Raw genomic sequence first — 21,938 nt, 5'->3', positions numbered from 1 at the left:
GCCTCTTTTCACAGACACTTTTGGCTTTTTGGGGTGCTTCAGTCACCGCAATCTCAGGTTGCGGTGTTCTTCACCTGGGTCAGATTTTGGACTCATCTGGCACCATAGGAACTCCTTAATGTTCCAAGGCACTTATGTTGACCCCTTTCCCTATTTCAAATTATCTCTTGGTCAAGCGCTGCATTTTGCTTATGATGCTGGAGACATCACTCTTGATACCTACAGGATTTACTTTGACTGTTTCTAGCCTTCGGAGCCTCATAGTGCTCTGCTTTTTGTATCCCTTTCTTTTCGTGGGTTTTCCCTCGCTTTGAGGATTCCCACTTGTAAATTAATCAAAGCAGATTTACAAAAAAAAAAAAGAGAGTGTGCGTGCTTGCTAGAAATCAACGTCTCTTCTCTCACTGAAGAAGGTGTAGCTTTTCGCCTTTTGTATGTCTATTTAGGGTTGTATGAGAGTGTATTGCTCTCTTTTCCATCCCTTTTTGCGAGTCGTGTCATCATCTCCACTCTATTTCTCTCACTCACATGACTAAAGATTGCACGTTTACCCTCCTTTTCGGCACTGTTATCCATCGTTGTCACTCTGCCTTTCTTGCTTGTGCTTCAACTTTTCAACACATAAGTGGTACAGTTTTTCTGTAAGTTTGACTTACTTCCATATCTCCCCAATCTACTTTAAAGGCCTATTTTGAAGGTCCCTCACTGTGGCTGTATTTCCTACCTCCATCTTCCAAGTTTTCTTTATATGCCTATTTTGAAGGTTCGTCTCTCCAGCTCTATTTCCGTACTTCTGATACCTGTGGTCACTTACAGCTGTGGCCAGCAACAAAACATATAGAACCGGTACTTTAATTGCTTTGTTTGCAACATAAGAAAAATTCCGCCAAGAATTGTGAATGTCTTCTTTGCCTCGATGAGATCAGTTTTATATCACACCTTTAGAAGCTATCAAGAGATATTAAACAGAAGGCGTAGTTCACAACCAATTTTAGGGACAGTGGTCAGAAAATGTATAAAAAGAAAATAATCTGTTTATGCTCATCTTGAATTGGAAAGCTGGTTGAAACACTGGCTGTTATGCAATACAGGTTATGGAAGCAATCAAAGGGCAACCAATTGATAACTTCTCATTGTGGCCAGACCTTGTGAGTAGCTGGAAATGGGAGAGGTCTTCAAGCAAAGGGTAAATATTGGTTTTGATTGTCTTGTTCATTTAAGCATTGTGAAAATGAAAGTCATCCTTGAAGTTTCAGAGCTAACTCAACTCTTTGTAATTATCATAAGAATTAGGAAACGCAATAATTGAAAAAAAAAATCATCAGTATTTGAAGCGAAGGACCTGAAATCAATATCTTTCTCATTAGGGCAAGGTTTAGTTAGGATGTGGAAGACGAGAATCTTACAGAACAAGATCGCTGCTGCTGCCCGCAAGCCCCTCGCCATCGCTGAAACCCCCCCCCCCCCTCCCTCGCGTCGCGCCACCCCCAACCTCCATTCCCCTTCGCGCTGCCTGCCCCCCTGTCCTAGCGTTCAGCTCCCTGCGCACTACCCCTTGCTCGCCTCCTGCACACTTTGCACCCCCTGCGCCCTGCCCGCAGCCCGCTCCCTTGCCTTTGGCTGTGCGCTGCCCGCCAGTCGTCCATCATTGAGCCACCTGCAGCCCACCCTCGCCCCATTCCCCCCTCGCACCGCGCTCCCCCCCCTCCCCCCCCTTCTTGTAGCAGGGCTACAATGTCACTAGCATGGGACAAGCAGTTAGTTGCAGTTGAGCTTGAGTTCACACTTGGCGGACTTTCGCCTGGGCAGTGACACGTGGCAAGTGTTACGGATGGTGGTCCAGTGGACACCGTGGCCAGATCACCACCACCTCAGTTAGGAGACAGGCTTAGCTGGATTGGAATATCTGCCAGCTGTTGGTAGCTCTTTAGGAGATACATATGAGTGGTTGGTTCCAGTGGGTGGTACGCATCATCATCTACTTTTGGGTGGTCAGTGGTCTAGAGTCTATCATCTTGAGTTGTACACGGCACGTCTGCACCATCCCTGCACAGTTGTGTCTCAACACCCCCAGTATACCTATGAGATCTGGGCTGGAGCTGAGTGTGATGCCATGCCTGAGTCTGTATCGGTTTCTTTGAGTTTGTCGATGCTCATGCGTTCATGCTCAGGTTTTGTTGAGTCGTACTGTTGTTTCTCTGTTGTTCATTGTCTTCTGTGTTTGCATTCTGTGGAGTGAGATATCACGCACATTGCATTGAGGAGCACCCATTATAGAGGGCACGACACACTATCTCCGCTACAAGTGCTTTCATTTTTGGCACGCCCGGTGGGACCTCAACAAAAGTTTCACTCCACTGTGCCTACAGGTTTGAGGAGCTAGCTCGTTTAAGCTCTCGCTTGTGTTGGTCTAGACTAGCATAGTCCAGCTTGGTCTGTCCAGCTCAATACTAGACCAGCTAGTCTAGTCACTCGTCTTGGCTCGTCTTGGTCTGAGTCTCTCGTCCTGGTCTAGTAGTCTCTAGGCTGGGTCTAGTCCTCTCTCGTCCAAGTCTAGCCAAAGTAGGCTGGGTCTAGTCCTCTCTCGTCCAGGTCTAACCAGGAGGTCTAGTCACTCGCCTTGGTCTAATGGAGTCTAGACCAGTGTGCAATAAGTAAAGGTCTTCGTGCTCAAGGCTTGGGTGGGCTTGTGGTTACTGCATGACACATACAAGGCAGTCGAAAGAGCGACAAAGCCCACTACTAAGTCCTTTGAAGTACTACCACAGGAAGCGTCAACCCTTCGTGCCAAGCAGAAGTCCACCAGCCCCATTACCCCTACCTTCTGCCTCAAAAAGTTCTACACCTCCCCAGTCACGCCCATCAATAAACTTCTCATCCACTGTATTACAGCAAGCTCCAATGCAACAAGCTCCTGCACAGACAGCGATGGAGGAGCCCACAAGCGTTCTAGCTAAGGTGAATTTTAAGTTTATGACTTTCAAGGGTCTCTCCACAGAGGATGCTGACGACCATGCCCGGAGGTTTGTTTCTCTCTGCAGAGGTAGTGGCCTCAACCGAGAAGATGCCTACTTAGTACTCTTCCCATCTACCTTGGATGGATTAGCAGACAAGTGGTACAGTCAGTTTGCAGAGAACCACTTTACTACTTGGGCTACATTAAGACAACAATTTTGTGAAGCTTTCAGACCAGGCGACTTCCAAGAAAAGGTTCTGGATGAGTTGGCCAACCCGCTGCTTCAGCCCGAAGAGACTTTTGCAGAACTTATGACCTGAACAAAGTCTCTGGTCGCCGAGCTTCCTCAGCAACCAGGTGAGTTTATGGTCAAGAAACGGGTAGAGAAGGCTTTTCCAAAGACTTCTCAGCAAAAACTCAGAGAGAATCTCCGACCTGATGCCACCATGGAGGAGTTCGTTGCGGGTGCTACTAGGATAGAGGGTGCAAGGAAGCTGTTTACCAACTCTTAGGTAGAGACTGCCTCTGTAATCTTGGAGAGTCCATCTGACCCTTTGACTTCTTTACGTAGGAACTTGAAGCCCTAAAACTACAACGTGCTCTTCAAGAGGAGAAATCAATCTCTCTTAGACAAAAGAAGCCGCCACATCACGAGGCTTTGGATCAAATCAAGAGTGAGCTAGAAGAGCTTAGGTCTCAGCAGGAGACTAAGGCTATGGTATGGTGCAGCTCATGCCGCTCTCCAGGACACCCTCCATAGGACTGTCCCCTTCGTGCTTATTGCCACTTCTGCAAAAAGTCTGGACATGAAGACAAGGATTGCTACTATATCAAGGGATTGCAGCAAATACAACAAAGTCTCCGTCCTTCTCTCCAACAAGGGCTAGCACCAACTTCCAATATGGCTTCCCCCTATGGCCATCCAAATTACATGCCACCTTTGCTCAATACCCCTACTGTCCAAGGTATGTCAGGTACTTTTCCGTCTCAAAATTTTTATCATACTCTTGCTCCCTCAGCCCCTCAGAGCTTCTACACCTCAGCTTCCAACTCCATGCAACAAGACCACCTCGTCCCCGGTTTCGTCCATCAAATCGGCTCATCTTGTGCTACCGATGTGGAGAATATAGGCATTACCAAAGCAAGTGTCCTTTACCTGAAGGGTCTCCTCCTTGCCGTCATTGTCCGGAGTCTAAGGGCCACTACAGTAAGGATTGTCCCAAGCAAAGGGCATCTTCATCTTCACGCTCAACTCAGAACCAACAAGAATTCATGTTCCCGAAGATCAATCTGATCGCATTGAGCACCATCCCTCAACCATCACCTGCTACTCATGCGGTTAGGTCAAAACAAGTGGGGGAGTCACCCCGCTGGCATCCTCACTCGGGCACAAAGAGCAGCTCTTGTTCTAAGCTTGCCAACAGGTCCATCTTGTCCATCTCCACTTCCACACCTTACCCAACTGACGAGCCCTTCATTGGTGCTAAGAGCAGGCTAGTCTCTATGCTATCTTACATTGATGGAGCCTTCGTAGAAGCAGTGGCTGACTTGGAACGGGTCAAAGTTCCAGAGGAAGCCCAGATTGAAGGAGCTAAGTCCGTAGCAGAAGCAATCTTGAAGAACACCTTTCAGCAAGTGTCCCTTTACGATATGCTCCGGCTCGATGCAACCCTCAGAAGTGACACCCTCTCAGTCATTTAGTCTCTGTACCAAGGTGCAGGGCCTAGTGGCGGGCACCTCCCCGTACAGCCCTCAGAGTGCTACATGATTTCCTGTCCAGCCACTCCCCTCACCGATTACAAAAGTCCTCGTCTCACTGTATCTATTCTTGGGCATCAATTCTCCGGCGTCATAGTGGATGGTGGATCTGGGATCAATCTGATGCCAGAGTTCACTATGTTGGCTTTAGGTCTGCAGCCTACCCTCCTTGCTCCATTCACTGTTACATTGGCCGACCAGAGGACAGTCTATCTAGCGAGCATAGTAGACAAGGTGCCTCTGAAGGTACAAGACTTCACCTCTAGCTTGGATTTTGTGGTGGTCAGTCTTCCCACCCTCAAACTTTAAGTGAGAGGGCAGGTCTTTGATCAAAGTTAAATCTTTGAGGAACTCATCAACTGCGTATTGCTTTTATGGACGAGATATGCGTGTGTCTAACCAGGACAATCACTCTCGAGTGTTTATGAGAGTAAGGTTGAGTCAGAACATTGTTTTATACAATGAACTGCTTTGCTTAACCATCTGGAAGGTTCATGATTGATCTGGTATCCGGTAGTTCTCCAACAAATTACTTGCTATTGCGGTAGGAAATTATGAAGGAACCATTCTGAGCTTTCAAGCAAAGAAAAGCTTTCATGGAGCTTGAGTACTCTTTAAGCCCACACCCCCTACCCGGTAAGGGAAGATATGGTAGTGCTCTTCACACAAGTGAAGGAATACTCTCTTTACGAGGGAAGGAACAAGCGACGACTACAGCCTGTGATCGAGGAATCCAAGGATTAAAATCTTAGTTTATTTGATGAGCGGGTTTTGCTCTAAGATTGAGCCAAGGGATCGTCAGGTTGAGCGTCTTCACTCTAAGGATCTTACGAAGGGAAGGTAATTTCCCAGGCTCACTGAAACTTATGTATACCTTTGGGTACATGGATAACACACGAAGATGCAGACCTATGCCAAGGAACTGGACGAGAGTTTGTTGTACTCTCTTGAGCACCTTTTTGCGCGCAAGGATATTCCGAACACATCTCTATTTGAGATGTGTTTGGTAGAAGGAATTTGAGTTTCTCTACGAAGAAGAGGTTTTTTGATGGTCGTTGATCATTGAGTACGCTATGTGCCTTTACCATTACTGTAGCAGCTTTTGGTTGCGATATATGTTTCTCCATGAGCAGGTCAAGTAGCATTTACATGCTGCTGAAATAAATAGGAACTATTATGTTCGTAAGAATATAGTTCGCCAACTGTTTCAAAATGGTAAGAATTACATATGGGAGAACATCCCTGAGAATCAAAGAGGGTTCGCTCTATTGTGAACCAGGTTTGAACGTACGTTAAGAAAATGCTATGGCTAGAATCCTATCTGCCTGGGATTTTGCAAGTCGTCATTGATGCTCGCACGGTGAATCATTTTTTATGATTTTGTAAGGAAGAGACGCTAATGGGCGTCGGGAAAACACTGCTGGTGGTAAGAACTCGCAGGAGGAAAAGATTGGAAGGAAGTGCCGCCGGCACAAAGAATCTTCGGATTGGAACCGTCCGCCTACGTTGAGCGACGGCCCGAAACAAGAACCTTCTTTAAGGTGATCGCAAACTTTGTTTGTGAAAGAAAGACATCGAGCTTGATGCTCTATGACTTGGGCATTCCCTATGTGGGAGGACACAAGAGGTTTAATACCCTCTGGACTAACAGAGCAGGATTATGCGCAAGGATAGATACCTAGATTGATTTCTAGGATAATTATTCTTCTCAAATTTGAGAAGACGGAATCAAGTTAACAGAGTCTCGGATAAGTAAACTTTGGATCAGAACAATTGGCCTACCCAAAGCAAAGGCTCCGGAATAAGAACTTACTTTGGTAAGATGGCACACTTTGTCTGCCATAGGAAGATTCACATGAGCTTAATGCTCTCGACATGCCCTATGCGAGAGGACACAAGAGGTTTAATATCCTTAGGACTAATAGCACAAGGTTATGCGCAAGGGCAAAGACCTAGATTGTTTTCTAGGAGGATTATTCTTCTCGGGATTGAGAAGGTGGAATTGAGTTAACAGATTCTCGGAAAGACGTGAATGATGAGTTCTTACATGGCTCGTTAGTTTGATGAATGGTGAAGGATATCCTCGAGGTACTAGAGGAACGAAATAAACCGGTAAGGTAAGTATTGAATTATTGAATTTTTGTTTAATTTAATTTTTAAGTTCTCTTTTGAGAAAGGACTAGCTCAACTCTCCATTGAGCAAGATTTGGAATCTTTCCGGTTTCTCCCCGGCAGTTCAGTTGGACCTCTACAGTTGAGGACAACTGTTTATAAGTGAGAGGGATGTTGCTAAATTGGCTTTATCTGACAGAAAAATAATTCTAAATGAATTATTGGATTTATAAGTGAGAGGGTTTTCTCGCTTGGTTACACCAAGGAAAAATAATTCTAAATGAATTACTGGAATTTTAAGTGAGGGGGTTTTTCTCACTGGAGACATCCGAGTACAGAGTATTCCAAGTGCGTCATTCAGAGTAATGACGGGAGCACTGTGAACGGGAATATCTGTAAGGCCACTAGGAACGGGTACTTCTGATGCGTCACATCGGATGGGTGACAGGGAGCATCGGGAAGAAGTATCCGACTATCCAGGAATGGACATCTCTGATGCGTCATAGGATGGGTGACATAGAGCATCGCGAAGGAGATTATACCGTAAGTTCGGTAGGAAAGGACTAGGTGATGGGTATTCCTGATGCGTCACAAGGTGGGTGACGGGTGCATCAGAAAGGGGATATCCATAGTTGAGAGGAAATTCCGAGCCGTGTTAGAATTGTGCACAAGGAAAAGCAAGCACTTGAATGAAGATGGGTTAAGAGGAAACTTTGAGGAAAAAACAGATTTTTTGAGAAAGCGGGATTGCTTTTCGGGAAAGCAGATGCTTTCCCGCAAGGAAGTCCGGGAAGTCTATGTCTGCATTGCAACTGTGCATGTGATTGCATCTAGGGACGCCTGGGAAGTGCTGTGAAAGCTTGTTTTTAACTTATAAGGTTTTATTAAGTTTTTGGGCAGATTCATACTATTTTTAAAATACGCCGGCCGCCCACTTGATAAGTGGGCATCCATCTGATAAATAAGGCGACAGATCAAGCAGCATTTTCTCTCTCTCTTTTTCTGGCAAAACAGCGCAACAAAAATACAAAAAACAACCCAAAAAAAAAAAAAAACGACCGCGATCTCTACGCGAATAGCTATTGTGCCCGTGGCCCAAGAGCTATAAAAGCATCATATGCTCTCACTCAGAGGGGAGGATCAATTTTTGCAAGAAGGAGATGCTGCTGCAGAGTTCACCCGTAAAGAAGACGTTTGCCGGTGATACCCATGGCTGCCCCAAGTGTACCCGATGTCGCCAAGATCCAGTGCGCGAGTTCCCTCGCGAAGAAGTGCCTACGGAGCGTGTTTCCATCGCGACAAGCTGCTGTTTTTCTCTACCTATAAACGTCGTAGACGGGGCTGATGAAGGAACCCGAGAACACACCTCTTTTGTGTGTAAGATTGGAAGAGAGGATTTTCTATGTAGAGATCTCTTCCGAGGAATTGCTTTTCGAGAACCGAGTTGCGTTTCGAGCGTCGAGACTTTGAAGGTAACGATTTTCATGTTATGATCTCTGAGTATTTAATTGCAGGTGTACTTCCTCTTCGTGAGGAGTAGGAGCAGAGGAAGGCATGAGCCTCTGCAGGAGAAAAGCGCTCTGAGGAACTAGAGCCAAATCAGCCCAAGGGTTTCGTACCCGAGTTTGGGAAGTAGATTCACGGATCGGAGAGAGGTAGTCTCTCAAGTTGTGATCCGGAAGTTGGGATTCCCAAGTACGGACTTCGTGTCCGGGAAAGCAGAGTTGTTTTGCAGGAAGAGGACTCTTGAAACAGAGTTGGAAAAGAGAGTTGCAGGGATGCCATGCCCTGAGTCTGGAAGGTGAGATCCAGAGGCGAGAACCTTGATTCTCAAGGATTTGGAATAAGGAACGGAAGTTCCTTGGAATAGGGCTTTGCCCTAGGAATAGGAAGGCGAGGCTTCCGGGAACCATCAAGTCTTATTCTAGAACGAACGTGGTAATACGTTCGGTTCAAGTGCTTGTATAGACTTCTCCTCAGTAATAAAGATACTATTACGGGGGGGACCAGCCCATCTTTTGGTCCCCGGTACTGTGTCAATCTTCTCACTCTCTATCTCTCTCTCTATCTATTTCTCTCTATATCCTCTGGCTTCAGTAATAAGTGATAAATCCTATTTATCCGAATGGATTTTATATTGTTATGCGCTCCCGTTTGTGACAGTAGCTCGGTGTGCAACCAGCCACTCGAACAAAGTGACTCGCCTCGGCTTTCTGGAGTCCCACAACCTCTCCCAAAAAGCTGCCAAGAACTCAATTGTGAGACCCTCCTCTTGCCAATGAGGTGCTGCAGCAGGACGAGCCTCAGTTTGCGCTGCCAGTATGTGACGTCCTAGTCGAACAGTGTACTGAAAGAAAGGGACACCTGAATGGTCTGTTGAGGAGAAAGGGTCCCTCCAAAGCCACTCTCCAGGATCCCACTGTACTCGTGCCAGTGGACAGCTCTCCCAAGCCCACAGTCTCCAGTGGCCAGTCTCAAGAGCTGCTGGGTCGGGATCTATGACACAAGTCCTCCCACAAATTCCCACCACTCGGATCCTCTGAAAACAGCACTCTACCATCTGTGGGGCCTCTACTGCAGCTCAGTGTAAGCGTCCCTCACTCTGTAGCTCGAAAAACAAGGGGGGGTATAGTCTCTGAGAAAGCCCAACTGAGATGAGAACCTCCAATCTCATGAAGGCTCCCATCCATCTGGGCGCTGCTGACTCGAGAGGTGTGAGCCACTCAGCTGGTACTGCCTCCAAGATGTCTTGACACATGCTCTGCACCGCTCTCATGCCTTGTAGTTAAATGCTCTAAAGCTCCTCTGACAAGCGTGAAAACTGTAGCCACTCAGCTGGTACTGCCTCTAAGATGTCCTGACACATGCTCTGCACCCCTCTCATGCCCTGTGGTTAAATGCTCTGAAGCTCCTCTCACAAGCCTGAAAACTGTAGCCAGTCACCTAAAGAGCGTGTTGGACCCTCTGCCATGGGACCCCAGGAAACATGAGGCCGACTACCAACCAAGTGGCCTCTCTGAGTGCTAACCATGGGGTTCCAAACAAGGGGCTATCTCAGGTGCTCCTCCCTGCAAGTAGGCTAACGCTACTCCAGGCCTCTCCGTAGTTGCTCCCAAGATCGGAGCAGACTCACAGCGAAGCGGTCCTCAAGTCTCCTGCTCAAGCCAACTCTTCGCATCTTTGTGAAAATCCATCTAGTCGAGGGTCACCAGGGGCCTCTAGCCTGAGGCATAGGGTAGCACCAAGCCGTTGAAGCAAGAACTCCTTCACGGCTCCTCTCTTGGAAGAAGTCCTCTGAGGATAAACTTCCCAAGAAGGGCTCTACTCTGCTGTGCTGGGTCTATGATTCCCAATCGTCCCTGAGAACAAGGAAGAGTGATGACCTGCCATGCCACTTGGCCCGGGCTATCTGAGTGTCACGCCCTGACCAAAGGAAGTTCTTGATCAGCCTCTCTACTTGGCTGATACAAGAACTCGAAAAGATCCAACAGGAAGTGATGTAACACCTAGTTGGCCACTACAACTATGCCTGCCAGAGAAAGTCGTGCGGAGCTCCAATGTAACAACTTCCTCCTGATAGACAGGAGGAGGGGAGCAATCTGCTGCTCGGGAGACAAGTCCAAACCAACCTGACATCCCAAGTATTAAACTGCAATCCCTGGGGGAATCCACTTGAAACCCTCACCTAGAATCCAATCAAGCGTAGGAGCACTATCAACCGAGAAAGCCACTGTCTTTCTCCAGTTGATCAGTGCGCCTGATGCACAACAAAAGGTCTCAAGAGCCTGCTCATACCTATGAAGGTTGGCCTTGGCCAAGTTGCCATGCCACTTGGCCCGGACGCCCTGACCAAAGGAAGTTCCTGATCAGCCTCTCTACCTGGCCGATACAAGAACTCGAAAAGATCCAACAGGAAGTGATGTAACATATAGTAGCCAACAACACCTAGTTGGCCACTACAACTATGTCTGCCACAGAAAGTCGTGCGGAGCTCCAATGTAACAACTTCCTCCTGATAGACAAGAGGAGGGGAGCAATCTGCTGCTCGGGAGACAAGTCCAAACCAACCTGACAGCCCAAGTACCGAACTGCAGTCCCTGGGGGAATCCATCTGAAACCCTCACCTGGCATCCAATCAGGCGTAGGAGCACTACCAACCAAGAAAGCCACTATCTTTCTCCAGTTGATTAGTGCGCCTGATGCACAACAAAAAGTCTCAAGAGCCTGTGTCCCGGCCAAGTTGTCATGCCACTTGGCCCGGACACCCTGACCAAAGGAAGTTCCTGATCAACCTCTCTACCTGGCTGATACAAGAACTCCAAAAGATCCAACAGGAAGTGATGTAACACATAGTAGCCAACAACACCTAGCTGGCCACTACAACTATGCCTGCCAGAGAAAGTCGTGCGGAGCTCCAATGTAACAACTTCCTCCTGATAGACAGGAGGAGGGGAGCAATGTGCTGCTCGGGAGACAAGTCCAAACCAACCTGACAGCCCAAGTACCAAACTGCAGTCTCTGGGGGAATCCACCTAAAACCCTCACCTGGCATCCAATCAGGCGTAGGAGCACTACCAACCGAGAAAGCCATTGTCTTTCTCCAATTGAGCAGTGTGCCTAATGCACAACAAAAAGTCTCAAGAGCCTGCTCACACCTATGAAGGTTGGCCTCCTGACCATCCAAGCACAAGGCTGAGTCGTCTGCAAACTCAACGTCCACTAGCTCATCTCCCAGAATAGGGAGCGCTAAGCCACGTAAACCACCGTGCTATGAAACCTAAAACCTGCTCATCGCCTTAGCATAGAACAAAAAGAGGAAGGGGGCAAGAGGGCAGCCTTGTTTGACCGAACGTGTGAGCATGAAACGATCACCTCTACCTCCTGACAAAAGTACCTGATTGTGTGCCCCCGTCTGTACAAAGCTGACACCCCTCTGATCCAAGCATCTGACAAGCCCATCCTGCGTAGAGTGCCCTCCAAAAAGTCCTAGTCAACTCTGTCGTAAGCCTTCTCAAAATCAAGAAGAAGAATCACCAAATCCTTGCCACAGAGCCGCGCAAGGGCAGAAGCCTCCCAAAAAGTAAGATGTTGTCAAGGATACTACGCTCCTCGACAAAACCTGTCTGTGTCCCATGTATAATGCTCTCTAGAAGTGGTTAAATCCTCAAACTCAGAGCCTTGGCAAGAATTTTGTAGGCTGAGTTGAGAATGGTGATGGGGCGCCACTGTCGAATCTCATCCAAGGAGCCACCCTCCTTGGGAATGAGGTAAATCAGGCCCTCACTCATGTTGTCAGGCATCTCTTTTGTGTGCAGGATAAACTGAAAAGCACTACAGAGATCTGAGCCAAGCAAGTCCGAGTACTCCAAGAAAAAGCTGGGAGTCAAGCCATCCTCACCTGGACAGCTACCACGGGGGAGTGCTCTAAGAGCCGTGTGTAGCTCCTCTAGCTGAAGAGGCAACTCAAGCCTCTGGCGCATCTCCTCAATCACAAGACAAGGCATCTGTGGTGTAGCCACACCTGCTCTTTGCATGCATCCTGACGCTCTGACTGAGGCTCAGGAGACAGTAGATCACGGTAGAGGTTGGTGGCAACTGCACGCATGTCCTCTGGCTCTAAAGAAGCTGACCCCGTCGGGCCTCCTCAACTGGCTGACCTCGGCATGCGTATGACGGGATCCACTGCTAGGCGAGCCAAAGACTCTTGAAGAAAGAGTCGACTAAGCTGAGCAAGTCCTAAGGCCACTCTGTCAGCAGGAGAATCCTGCATGTCTAAGCTCTCTGTCCAAAGAGCCTCCACTCGCTCTCTAAGCGCTGAGTCGAGCAAGACCCTCTTTGGGATGCGTAGCATCGTGCTCCCCCTCCTCTGCCTGTCAGTCATTGTAAGGATCATTGGTGCATGGTCCGAAAAGGAAGTCCCTGCCAGAATGCCAACTGTCCCACCCAAGTCACAGAAGTGGTCACTAGTGTAGAAGCGATCTATCCGAGATAGATTCACGCCTCCCACTCTGCAGTCCGAACGAGAGAAGGCCAGGCTGTCTGGGGGCCTCACAAAGCTAGAATGCTGCCACACATCTGAAACCCGCTGTCATACAAAACCTCTCCCAAGCTGCCAGCTCAACTCCATGCACAGTAGTATGGCTACCACCAATCGTGTCAAAGGGTTCCTCTAGCATGTTGAAGTCACCCCCTATGTACCATTGCTCTGCCTGCGGCAGAGACTCAACAATCTGAGACCAAAACTCCGCACGTGCACTCGCCACATTGGGCGCATAGATGTTCAGGAAGCCCACGAGACAACCCTGAACCTGCATAGTGATCCACTAAGCCCTGCCTGGCACAATAATCCCTCCGCCCACAATGGCCTGTTGCAAAGAATCCGCAATAGTTATACATACCCCGCCCTGGATGCCTCCAGCTCCAAATGCAGCTGACCAAAAAGTCTCATAGCGTCCACGCAAAAGCTGACCACAACGTCTAATGCGCCTCTCACACAGATGATGCTCCTGTAGCATAAGAAGGTTAATCTCTCCTCCCACAAGGCATCGTTGAAGCTCCTGACGCACTCGGCCCCTCTGACGGTGAAACTGGGGCCCACCTAATCCCTGTACGTTCCATGAGACGATCCTCATGGGGAGCGAGAGAGAACTGATGCTCCCGCAGCAGCTAACCGTGCTATCTTCGAGGCAGGCTTGGATGGGGAGTAATCCGCATCCGAGCGTCCTCGAGATAGGCGTGACTACAAAGAGTGTCTAGCCCAAGCCCAAGTAGACCGAGCTATGCGTAAAGCAACCTCCTCTGTCCAGGAGTCCTCATGTATGTGTACATAGCATGGCAGGCTCCGCATGTCAGCAAAAAAGTGAACCACAATGTGTCTACATCCTGCTGCGTCTGGAGGTGTCACAACAAACTTGGCCAATGGCCAAATAGTCCTAAGCAAGCATGTAACCCCTAGGTCTCCCATGTGAGGAGAGAACTCTAGGGTCTGTGTCTACAGCCACTCTAACAGTGAGTTTCTAGTCCACTCAGCCTGGTCCCTGCCGCATAGGGAAAAAGAGAAGCCAACCACCGAGTCCAAGGCCTCCATCTCCCTAGCTGCAACAGTACAGTAACGCTGAAGCAGGCTGCCTCAAGGTCTGGTGAGGAGTCGCCGAGAAATGGTGTAAAATCGTAGGCAAAGAAATCCCAACGACGATGAATGTCGAAGCTCGTCAGACAACGAGGAACTGCTGCAAAGGGAGATGTCTGCACCAGGAAAGGGGGTCGCAAGAAAGGCTGTCCCTCTCTCGCCAAGCGACTCGTGGCAAAGGCGCTGCCAAGAGATCTCTTAGCAGCCAAGGAAGACCTTGCCCCCTGGGACGACTGCAGGGCTGGAGCGGGAGGAGGTGAGGGAGCAGGGGGAGAGGGGGGGCGAGGGGGATCGGCAAAGGTAGGAGGGCGAGATGGAAAGGCAGAGGGAGAAGGAGGAGGGGGAGGGGGCGGGCGGGGGGGGGGGACCAGAATCAAATAAGACCACCATGTGTTGACCATTCCAAGCTATAGACAAGGGCACCATGTGGGCAACACTGGGAGGAGGGGCTGTCGAGGGTGAGGCTGAGGTGGGGGCTGGAGCAGGGACCTCGTCTTGCTGAAGAGGGTCGAATCAGTTCCCCATGGGAACCCACTGCTACTGGGCAGGAGCCTGAGGACCACTCTGAGTGTCAGACTGGCGCGGTGGCCCTTGCCCGTCGACCACGAATCTGCTGCCATCCCTCCTCCGCTTGAGCCCCAGGCTCGGAGGGTGGCTCAACTTGCGTACTCTGTGAATCTGTCTGCTGCTGCTGGCCAGCCCTTGAGGGTTGTGGTTGGGCTTGTGGTGTAGGTCGGGGTTTCCTCTGTGGACAAACCTTCGCAAGATGGCCCATCTGTCGACAAATGAAACATTGATTCGGGAGGCCCGAATACTCCATGCTATGTCGGAACCAACCCCCACTCACCCGAGGAAGTAGGATGACCTTCGAGAGAGTGTGGGTGTCCCTAACCAGAACACGTACTGAGAGAATGCCAGCCGCCTTGGCAGCTACTGAGGCTGCCGTGCGAGGTGTCTCCAGGACAGTCTCAATCTCTGAGCCTATCCTAGACAAAAGTGGTAGGTACTTCCTCCTCAAACCAAGAAAGGAGACGGAGATGGGAAGGTCTGCCTCCTCTACCAGAACATCTGAAGCTGGGTCAAAACCATGTCTCCACTGTCGAAAGTGGGCTCGAACTGCTCGGATGGTCAAGGGGCTCATTGCGATGACCTTGGACGCAATCTCGGAGGTCTCAAACTCTATCTGATAGTAGCCGCGTCCGAGGAACTGAACGTCCAAGATCTTGCCCACCTCTGCGAGAAGGCGGGCCTGGACAAGATCACGCAGCTCTCTTCTGTTGGGTCTGGTGCCGAGAATCTTGCAGATGACGGAAGTCGACTTCCGTCATCTGCAGGCGTTTCACCTCTACGGCTAGGCTCGCTTCCTCTATCGGTGAGAGAGCAAGTCGAATGGTGGGCTCAGCGGGGTTGAGCGAGGGGACTTCATTGGAGTCCCTCTGTGGCGGAGCTTGAGCCTCCATCTATGTTTGCTGCTTTGAAGAAAAGGCGGAGAAGCGTCGACGAACGGGGAAACTCCTGCTAGACCGAGCACGTCGAGGGCGCTGGCGAGGCCCAACAAGCAGGAATGGAGAGACGACGAGCTAAAGGCAGTGTGCAGGCAGACGGGACAGTGGGTAGGCAAGCGGGCAGGGCAACGCGGCGGGGGACAGGCGGGCAGCGGGCGGGGTTGGGCAGCAGGCCGCGGGCAGGGTAGAGCACACAGGGGGCGGGCTGGGGGGCTGCGCGCAGGAGGTGAGGGCGGAGGGGCTACGCGAGGGCCGGGGAGGGGGCAACAATGGCGAGGGGGGGGGTGTGGGCAGCAGCAGCGAGCAAAGGCCTTCTTCCCACAACATGCCACAATTAACTTTGGCAAGAACTTAAGTATTATTTTGTACTCAGAGATACTTTTTGCTTAAGTATTGCCAGTTGCAGTCATTGGGAGCCAGTTCGGCCAGAGCAGCAGAGCTCATCGGCAGCAGCCTCCCACTATAGATTTGATGGCTCCTTCCCTAGAGGCGGATACTTCAGGTGCAGCAGTGGCGACGACTCTTTCTCTCGGTTGACAGGACCGCATTGCTCTGCTCAGTTTTCTTTTGTACATATAGTGACTTTTCGGGTCTCTTTTCAGCATAGTCTTACTCTCATCAAGACGGTGAGTGGTTTTGTGGCGGGCAACCTGTAGTAGCAGGGCTACAGTGTCGCAAGCACTGGACAGACAGTTAGTTGCAGTTGGGCTGAGTCCAGGGGCTTTTGCTGAGCACCGACATGTGGGAGGCATACGGATGATGGTCTAGCAGTCGCGGGGCCAAACCACCACAACCACAGTTTTGAGATAGTCTTACCTAGATTAGATATTGGTGAGCCATTGGTGGCTCTATATGGTTGTATATATCCGTAGTTGTTTGGGTTTTACGGATCATCTACTTTTGGGTGGTCAGTCGTCTAGTGTCTATTAACTTGAGTTGTAAACAGCACGTCTGCACCATCCCTGCAAAATTGAGCCTCGGCACCCCCACTGTACCTATGAGATCTGGGCTGGAGCTTAGTGTGCTGCCATGCCAGAGTCTGTATCGGTTTCTTTGAGTGCTGAGGTTGGCCGTATCAGATAGAAATGTGTGTAGAGGGTCCCATGAAATGGGCATAGCTACCTAGCTGTACATACCCAACAGGAGCCTGTACGTGTATCCCCTGCCCTGTCCAGCCATATCCCCTACTCTCTGGAGCCTGAAATCCCATATCATTGTGAAGTAGCACTTCCCGAAGTCCTTGCATCTGAGATCAGAGCTTGTCAATGACTTTAAACTTTTCTTGCAATGTATGTTACAAAGCAAAAATAGTAGCATCTCTATCTACAATCACGCTCTCTGCGACACGCAGAGAGCCCTCCATAGCTGCATATGTAGCGGAGTGGCGCTGGTGAGTAGCAACCAACCGCTCCGTCCCAAGCTCAATGGTAGCAATGGCCCGCCGGGACCATCACCCGGTCTGTCCTCCGATAGTCAAAAAAGTGACATAGAGTCCAAAATTGTGGAACAATCCGCAGCAGTGTCAGGTGGAAGAGGGTTAGCAAGTGGCACTGCTGGTGAAGAACTATGAGCATGTGGCATTGCTGGCGGGGAATCGGGAATTGTCTTGGGCATCCACATCCACCGGGCTTATATGTATGCTAATAACCCAAGCCAGCATAGGAGCTGCAAAGCACTGAAAGCTAGACTGTACCGATTGCACCTAGGCTCGAAACCTCTTAGCCCAAGACTGCAAAGATGTGTAAAGAATCTTGTGAAATCCACAAGGTATTGTGTGGATCAGATAGTGGAGTCCTTCACAATGAGAAAACATTGTTGGCAAACTTTTGTTTGTTTCTCTGGCATCTCTGAGTAAAAAGTAATACTTAAAGACATTCCACAACTCTTTATTCCTCTCAAGTCTGGGTGATCAGAGTGCAGCAACTCCTGATACGCCTGAACTGTTGCATCCTTTGAAAGCTTGGAGTATGTGCGTGTGGTTGGTTTCAAAGATGGGAAGGTGGTCATGCCTAGTGCGTGACCAATCCTGGTAGGGGTAAGGTTGTGGCCCCGCACTTTGAGAAAACGGTTCAAAAGCTCGTGTACCATATCTCCAGGCACATCAGTGGGTAATTCGGCATTGGCTAATGCAGTCAGAGACCTAGTTTTTGCAATTGGTCCTGAGAAAAGATATACTTTAGAGAAGGATGAGGTAGTTGCAGGTGAAAGTTAAATGTGAAAGGTGCTTGACTTTTGGACTTGGGAGGTCTGCTGATTGCATGACGTAACACATGTTGTGCTCCCTTTCTTATGTTTCTGGGGTCCACCTCTGGACTGGTAGAATGCCCTGATTCTGATCCTGAGCTTGAATCGGGATCCACCATGTGAGAGGGAACTCTGTAGCTCTCGTCACTGGCTTCACTAGAAGTCATCTCCATAGCACCATGGCTGTTGTGATCAGATTCCACTTCTTTTGTAGAACTACTTTCTTTTTCCCTGCGCTGAGGCTTTTTGCGCAAAACTTCCCGTCGTATTTTCCGAGTACCTTGGCCATATTATCTAAGTAACCGCTAAGTAATGGATGCAAAAAAAGTACACTCAGCAAGCTGTATCCTGTATACTGGTCTTCTTGTATATTGTTCTCCTGCTGTATACTGTTGTATACTCTTCTTACCACAAGAGTTTACATTCCAAGCGCAATCCCACAGACGCATACATACATACCCATGTAGATATTTATGAGAGCAATGATATATGCCACTATGCAGTGCAGACTGAAACACTGAAAGGGAGTAGAGTGTCCGGATTGCAGTACTTGCTGGCCCTAAGCTTGTCGATAGCTGAGAGGAGAGAGGGTACGACCAGGGGTCCTGGAGGTCCTTAATTGAAAATAGACAGGAGAGGGGTCAGCGGGAGAGAGGGCAAGGAGATCACTGGGTAGATAGGGGCACGGACAGAGAGGAGGATGGGTTGCGCAAGGCATGACAGGTTGGTGGTAGCGATGTAGGGAGGGCAGTGGGTAGGGGCGATGGGAGATAGAGAAAGGGCGAGGGTTTAGTGTGTAGGGGCGAGGGGCAGTACATAGGGGCGAAATCAGCTAGGTAGGGGCGAGGCCAGTAGGTAGGGGTGAGGCCAGTGGATAGGGGCCAGGGGTAGCGGGTAGGGACGAGGCCAGTAGATAGGGGCGAGAGACAGTAGGTAGGGGCGAGGGAGAGGAGAGAGGAGCAAGGGGCTAGTGGGCAAGGGCGAGATGGTGTAGAGAGGGGCGATGCTAGTGGTTAGGTCCTAGTTCCTGAAACTACAAGGGACCAGAGTTTAAACAGCAATGCACAAGGCCATAGAGGGCAACATGTAGAAATTTAAGATGTTTAATCTGTTTAATCTAATGTTGTCTGAGGCTAAGTGATTGCATATTCATCTGTTAGCTCCACATTGAAGACATTGCACTCACCTCGAGGTAGGAAGGGAGAGGGTTAGTGGTTAGTACAAGGTGTAAAATGAACCTGTATGGCAAGGGGTGATTTCTAAGAGAGGGAAAACTCGGTTAATCAATGGCAATCTGAAGTGCTACACAGATAGAGCAGAGAGATAGTGGGTATAAATTTTATGGAGAGAGCAATGGTAATAGAGTGACCCAAAAGCCGCACTTAGAAAACATTGGAAGAAGAAGAAGAAGGAAATCAATGCTACTGGAAAGAAGAATGGAAAAAGAATTATTGCGTAGAAATGTTTCCTAATGACCTAAAGTGTGTTACATTAGAGGAACCCCATTTTGAAAATGGAACAATGAGAAACGACGGTAAGAAACAGTGGTTGTTGTTACTATGTCTGTGACCAACTTTCCTTTACACAAGAAGCAATAGAGAACAAAAAGGTGAAGAACTGGGTTGAGTGAGCCCCTCATCCAAAAGCTCACTAACCTAGCTCATAGTCTCCTCTTGTTGTGTTGCACTAACTCTGGAGGGGGGGGTTTACTAGATGGTAAACTCTCTAACAAGATCAATGGTGAGGTCCCTAGTTCTCGAAGGAAGTTCTCTCCGTAACCGAGTAGACTTTAACAAATTCCATATTTCTTCCTCAAGTTTAGACTTGTAGACCTAGTCCTAGATTGATCCCTTTGTGACAAGCAAGCAAAAAGATGGCTTTACATGAAGTTGTGAACTGTAGAAGCAAATACAATGGGAGCTGAATCACCTATCAGTTTACATAAATGAGGTCCTTGCCCTTATGCTTCACATGGAAATACAAGCCTTGTTCTTGTGATGCCATGACCTCCCAAAAAGACCATCACAACCCTCAAGAGGCATGATATGAAAATCCTCCTATCCAAAATACCGTGGGACACTTAAACGAAATTTTCCAATCAAAGAGGTCATTGCCACCTAATGCCCTGGCACTACTCAAGTCTCATTTAAATGTGATCCCATCTCCTGGGCTTCAAGCGTGCTGCAACCTTTGGTAAAATGAAGTCGATCTTGACTCTTAGATAAGAGTCTTCTTGTCTTTAACCCTTCCTAACCCTCTGCAAAGTTCCCAAGACTCATCCTGCTGTTAACACTAGATTTGTAATGTGCCACAAAACTTGTTGAAGACACCAAAATCAGGATTCTAGATTCTAGTAAATGAAACGTAACTTTTATATATGACATCAAAACCTCATGAAACTTCGTATGTATGCGTTTAAGATATGAAACAAATTTTCAAAAGCACAATTTACATGAAAAGCTAAAAAATAAAAATTTTACTTTTCTAAAATTAGCAAATTATACGTAAAATTGCACTTCACTATTTAACTTGGAGGAGTAAAAAGTCTTTGGATATGTTCAAAAGAACTTGGTACATCTGTCAGATACGTATTGAAAAAAAGTTTGGGTGTGCTTAACAATGATTTAATTTACTTTTGAAAGAGAATAGAAACAAAATGTTCATCTCCACAAATTAGCTGTTGAAGACAGCCATGAAAAAACACCATTAAACCCTCATATTGAGTCTTGGGCATAATTCCCTGAAAGCATTTTCTACTTAGATAACTTATGCAGTGTTGAAGAATTTTTTACAAAAGTCTCAGAAGGTCTCTAAAGGTTGTTGCTGCTGTTGATAATTCAATACTCTGAGTCTATCTTTGTCTCTGAGAGTCAATAAAGTAGACACATACATGGACCATGACTACAAGTAGGAACAGGGATAGCCTGCTTAATTTCAATGACTTAGGAGACAAGTCACCGCTCCTCACCTTCATATACAAAATTGCATTCCTGACAGCTGAGCATCCCACTCGCGACACTATACACATTCTGTTGTGCTATTGTTGAATTTTTTGGGCATCTAGGCAGATTAACAGTGGCACTGTTAGCTAGCATATTCAGCAACTTCTCTATACTATATCTGCTGTGAAAATTCCAAACTTATTTGATTATGATAGGTGGGTGCTGGTATGCATCAAGTGGCGTTTCCTTTTCAAGAACATCTTTCCAGAGATAAGCGAGCCATTGCAAGTTCTTGCCATAAAGCAAGGAACGTGATTTATGAAGCAACGCCACAAATTGTTTTTGGTCCTGCAAATTTCCACCCAAGTGTCTCTTCCTCGCAGTTGCTCTCTGACACAGGCACTCTTTGTGGGAACAAAGGCCCTGTGCAGAGGAGCATCATTCTCCCATTGAGGAGGGTGGCCTTCCTTACGGATATTATGCAGGAAGAAACTCATGTTGTTGAAGACCCCTTCAAGGTTTGGGTCAGAGTAAACATGGGTCAGTTCTCAAAAGCTTTCAATGCTTCACTTGAGAACATGTGCCATGTATCATGTATGCCTTCTTTACAATATGTGGCTCTCTCTCTCTCTCTCTCTCTCACACATGGAGATAAGATCCTCCAATTTTGAAGTCTTAGTTCCATATCCAAGCATGTGTGTCTTGCTATGCACTCCAAAGCCAGCGTCTTACCAAGTCTTCCCAAACTAAGGAAAAGTTACTTTAGAATATCTATCTAACCACATAGATGGAAGGACAGGACAACGCCTCCTTATTTGTTGATGAAAAAACAAAAGCAAGTAGGAACATGTATCTACTATATGAAACTTGTAATTGTATTGTTGCGCAAGGATCCCATGCCGTCTAGTCTCTTCCAACATTCAAGTTAGTGTGTATTTGGAAGAGTTATGAATTCAAATGTCAATGGAGGACTTTTGTGTCGCTTAATTGTGTAGCATGTCCAGGCTAATTGCAAATGAATCATGCGCCTTTTTCTTAATCATGTAAGATATACTAAGGATCAGCTTTTAAGCTGTTTTATTGGCATTAGAACTCGTAACTCCCATATATATGTTATTCATTTGAATAAGGGATATACCCCTCTTATCTCTCCCCTCAATATGGCGTGCGCAAATACTCTTTTTTCTTTTATTGTTGCGGCGCATATTAAAAACCCTTAGATTTCGCGCTTACAAGAAATAGTAATAACGCCTTTTCTACCCTTCCCAGCTTTTAGAGATCATGACAAAAAT

At 48.0% G+C, this 21,938-nt stretch overlaps 1 protein-coding gene across 1 annotated transcript in view; it reads left to right on the top strand.

Annotated features, from left to right (window-relative positions):
• LOC147448161 (uncharacterized) overlaps positions 1-21,650 on the top strand; it is a 250,323-nt gene extending 228,673 nt beyond the window's left edge. Inside the window, exons 17-18 of the mRNA XM_086524021.1 lie at positions 1,092-1,186; positions 20,862-21,650. Coding sequence (XP_086380147.1) covers positions 1,092-1,186; positions 20,862-20,961 — 195 coding nt within the window. The 3' untranslated portion in view covers positions 20,962-21,650. The remainder of the gene's footprint in view (positions 1-1,091; positions 1,187-20,861) is intronic.
• The last annotated feature ends 288 nt before the right edge of the window (positions 21,651-21,938 follow it).

Source organism: Adiantum capillus-veneris, chromosome 11, assembly GCF_014529385.1.
Source record: "Adiantum capillus-veneris isolate H3 chromosome 11, ASM1452938v2, whole genome shotgun sequence".
NCBI lineage: Eukaryota > Viridiplantae > Streptophyta > Polypodiopsida > Polypodiales > Pteridaceae > Adiantum > Adiantum capillus-veneris.
This window is presented reverse-complemented; position numbering and strand designations above follow the sequence as displayed.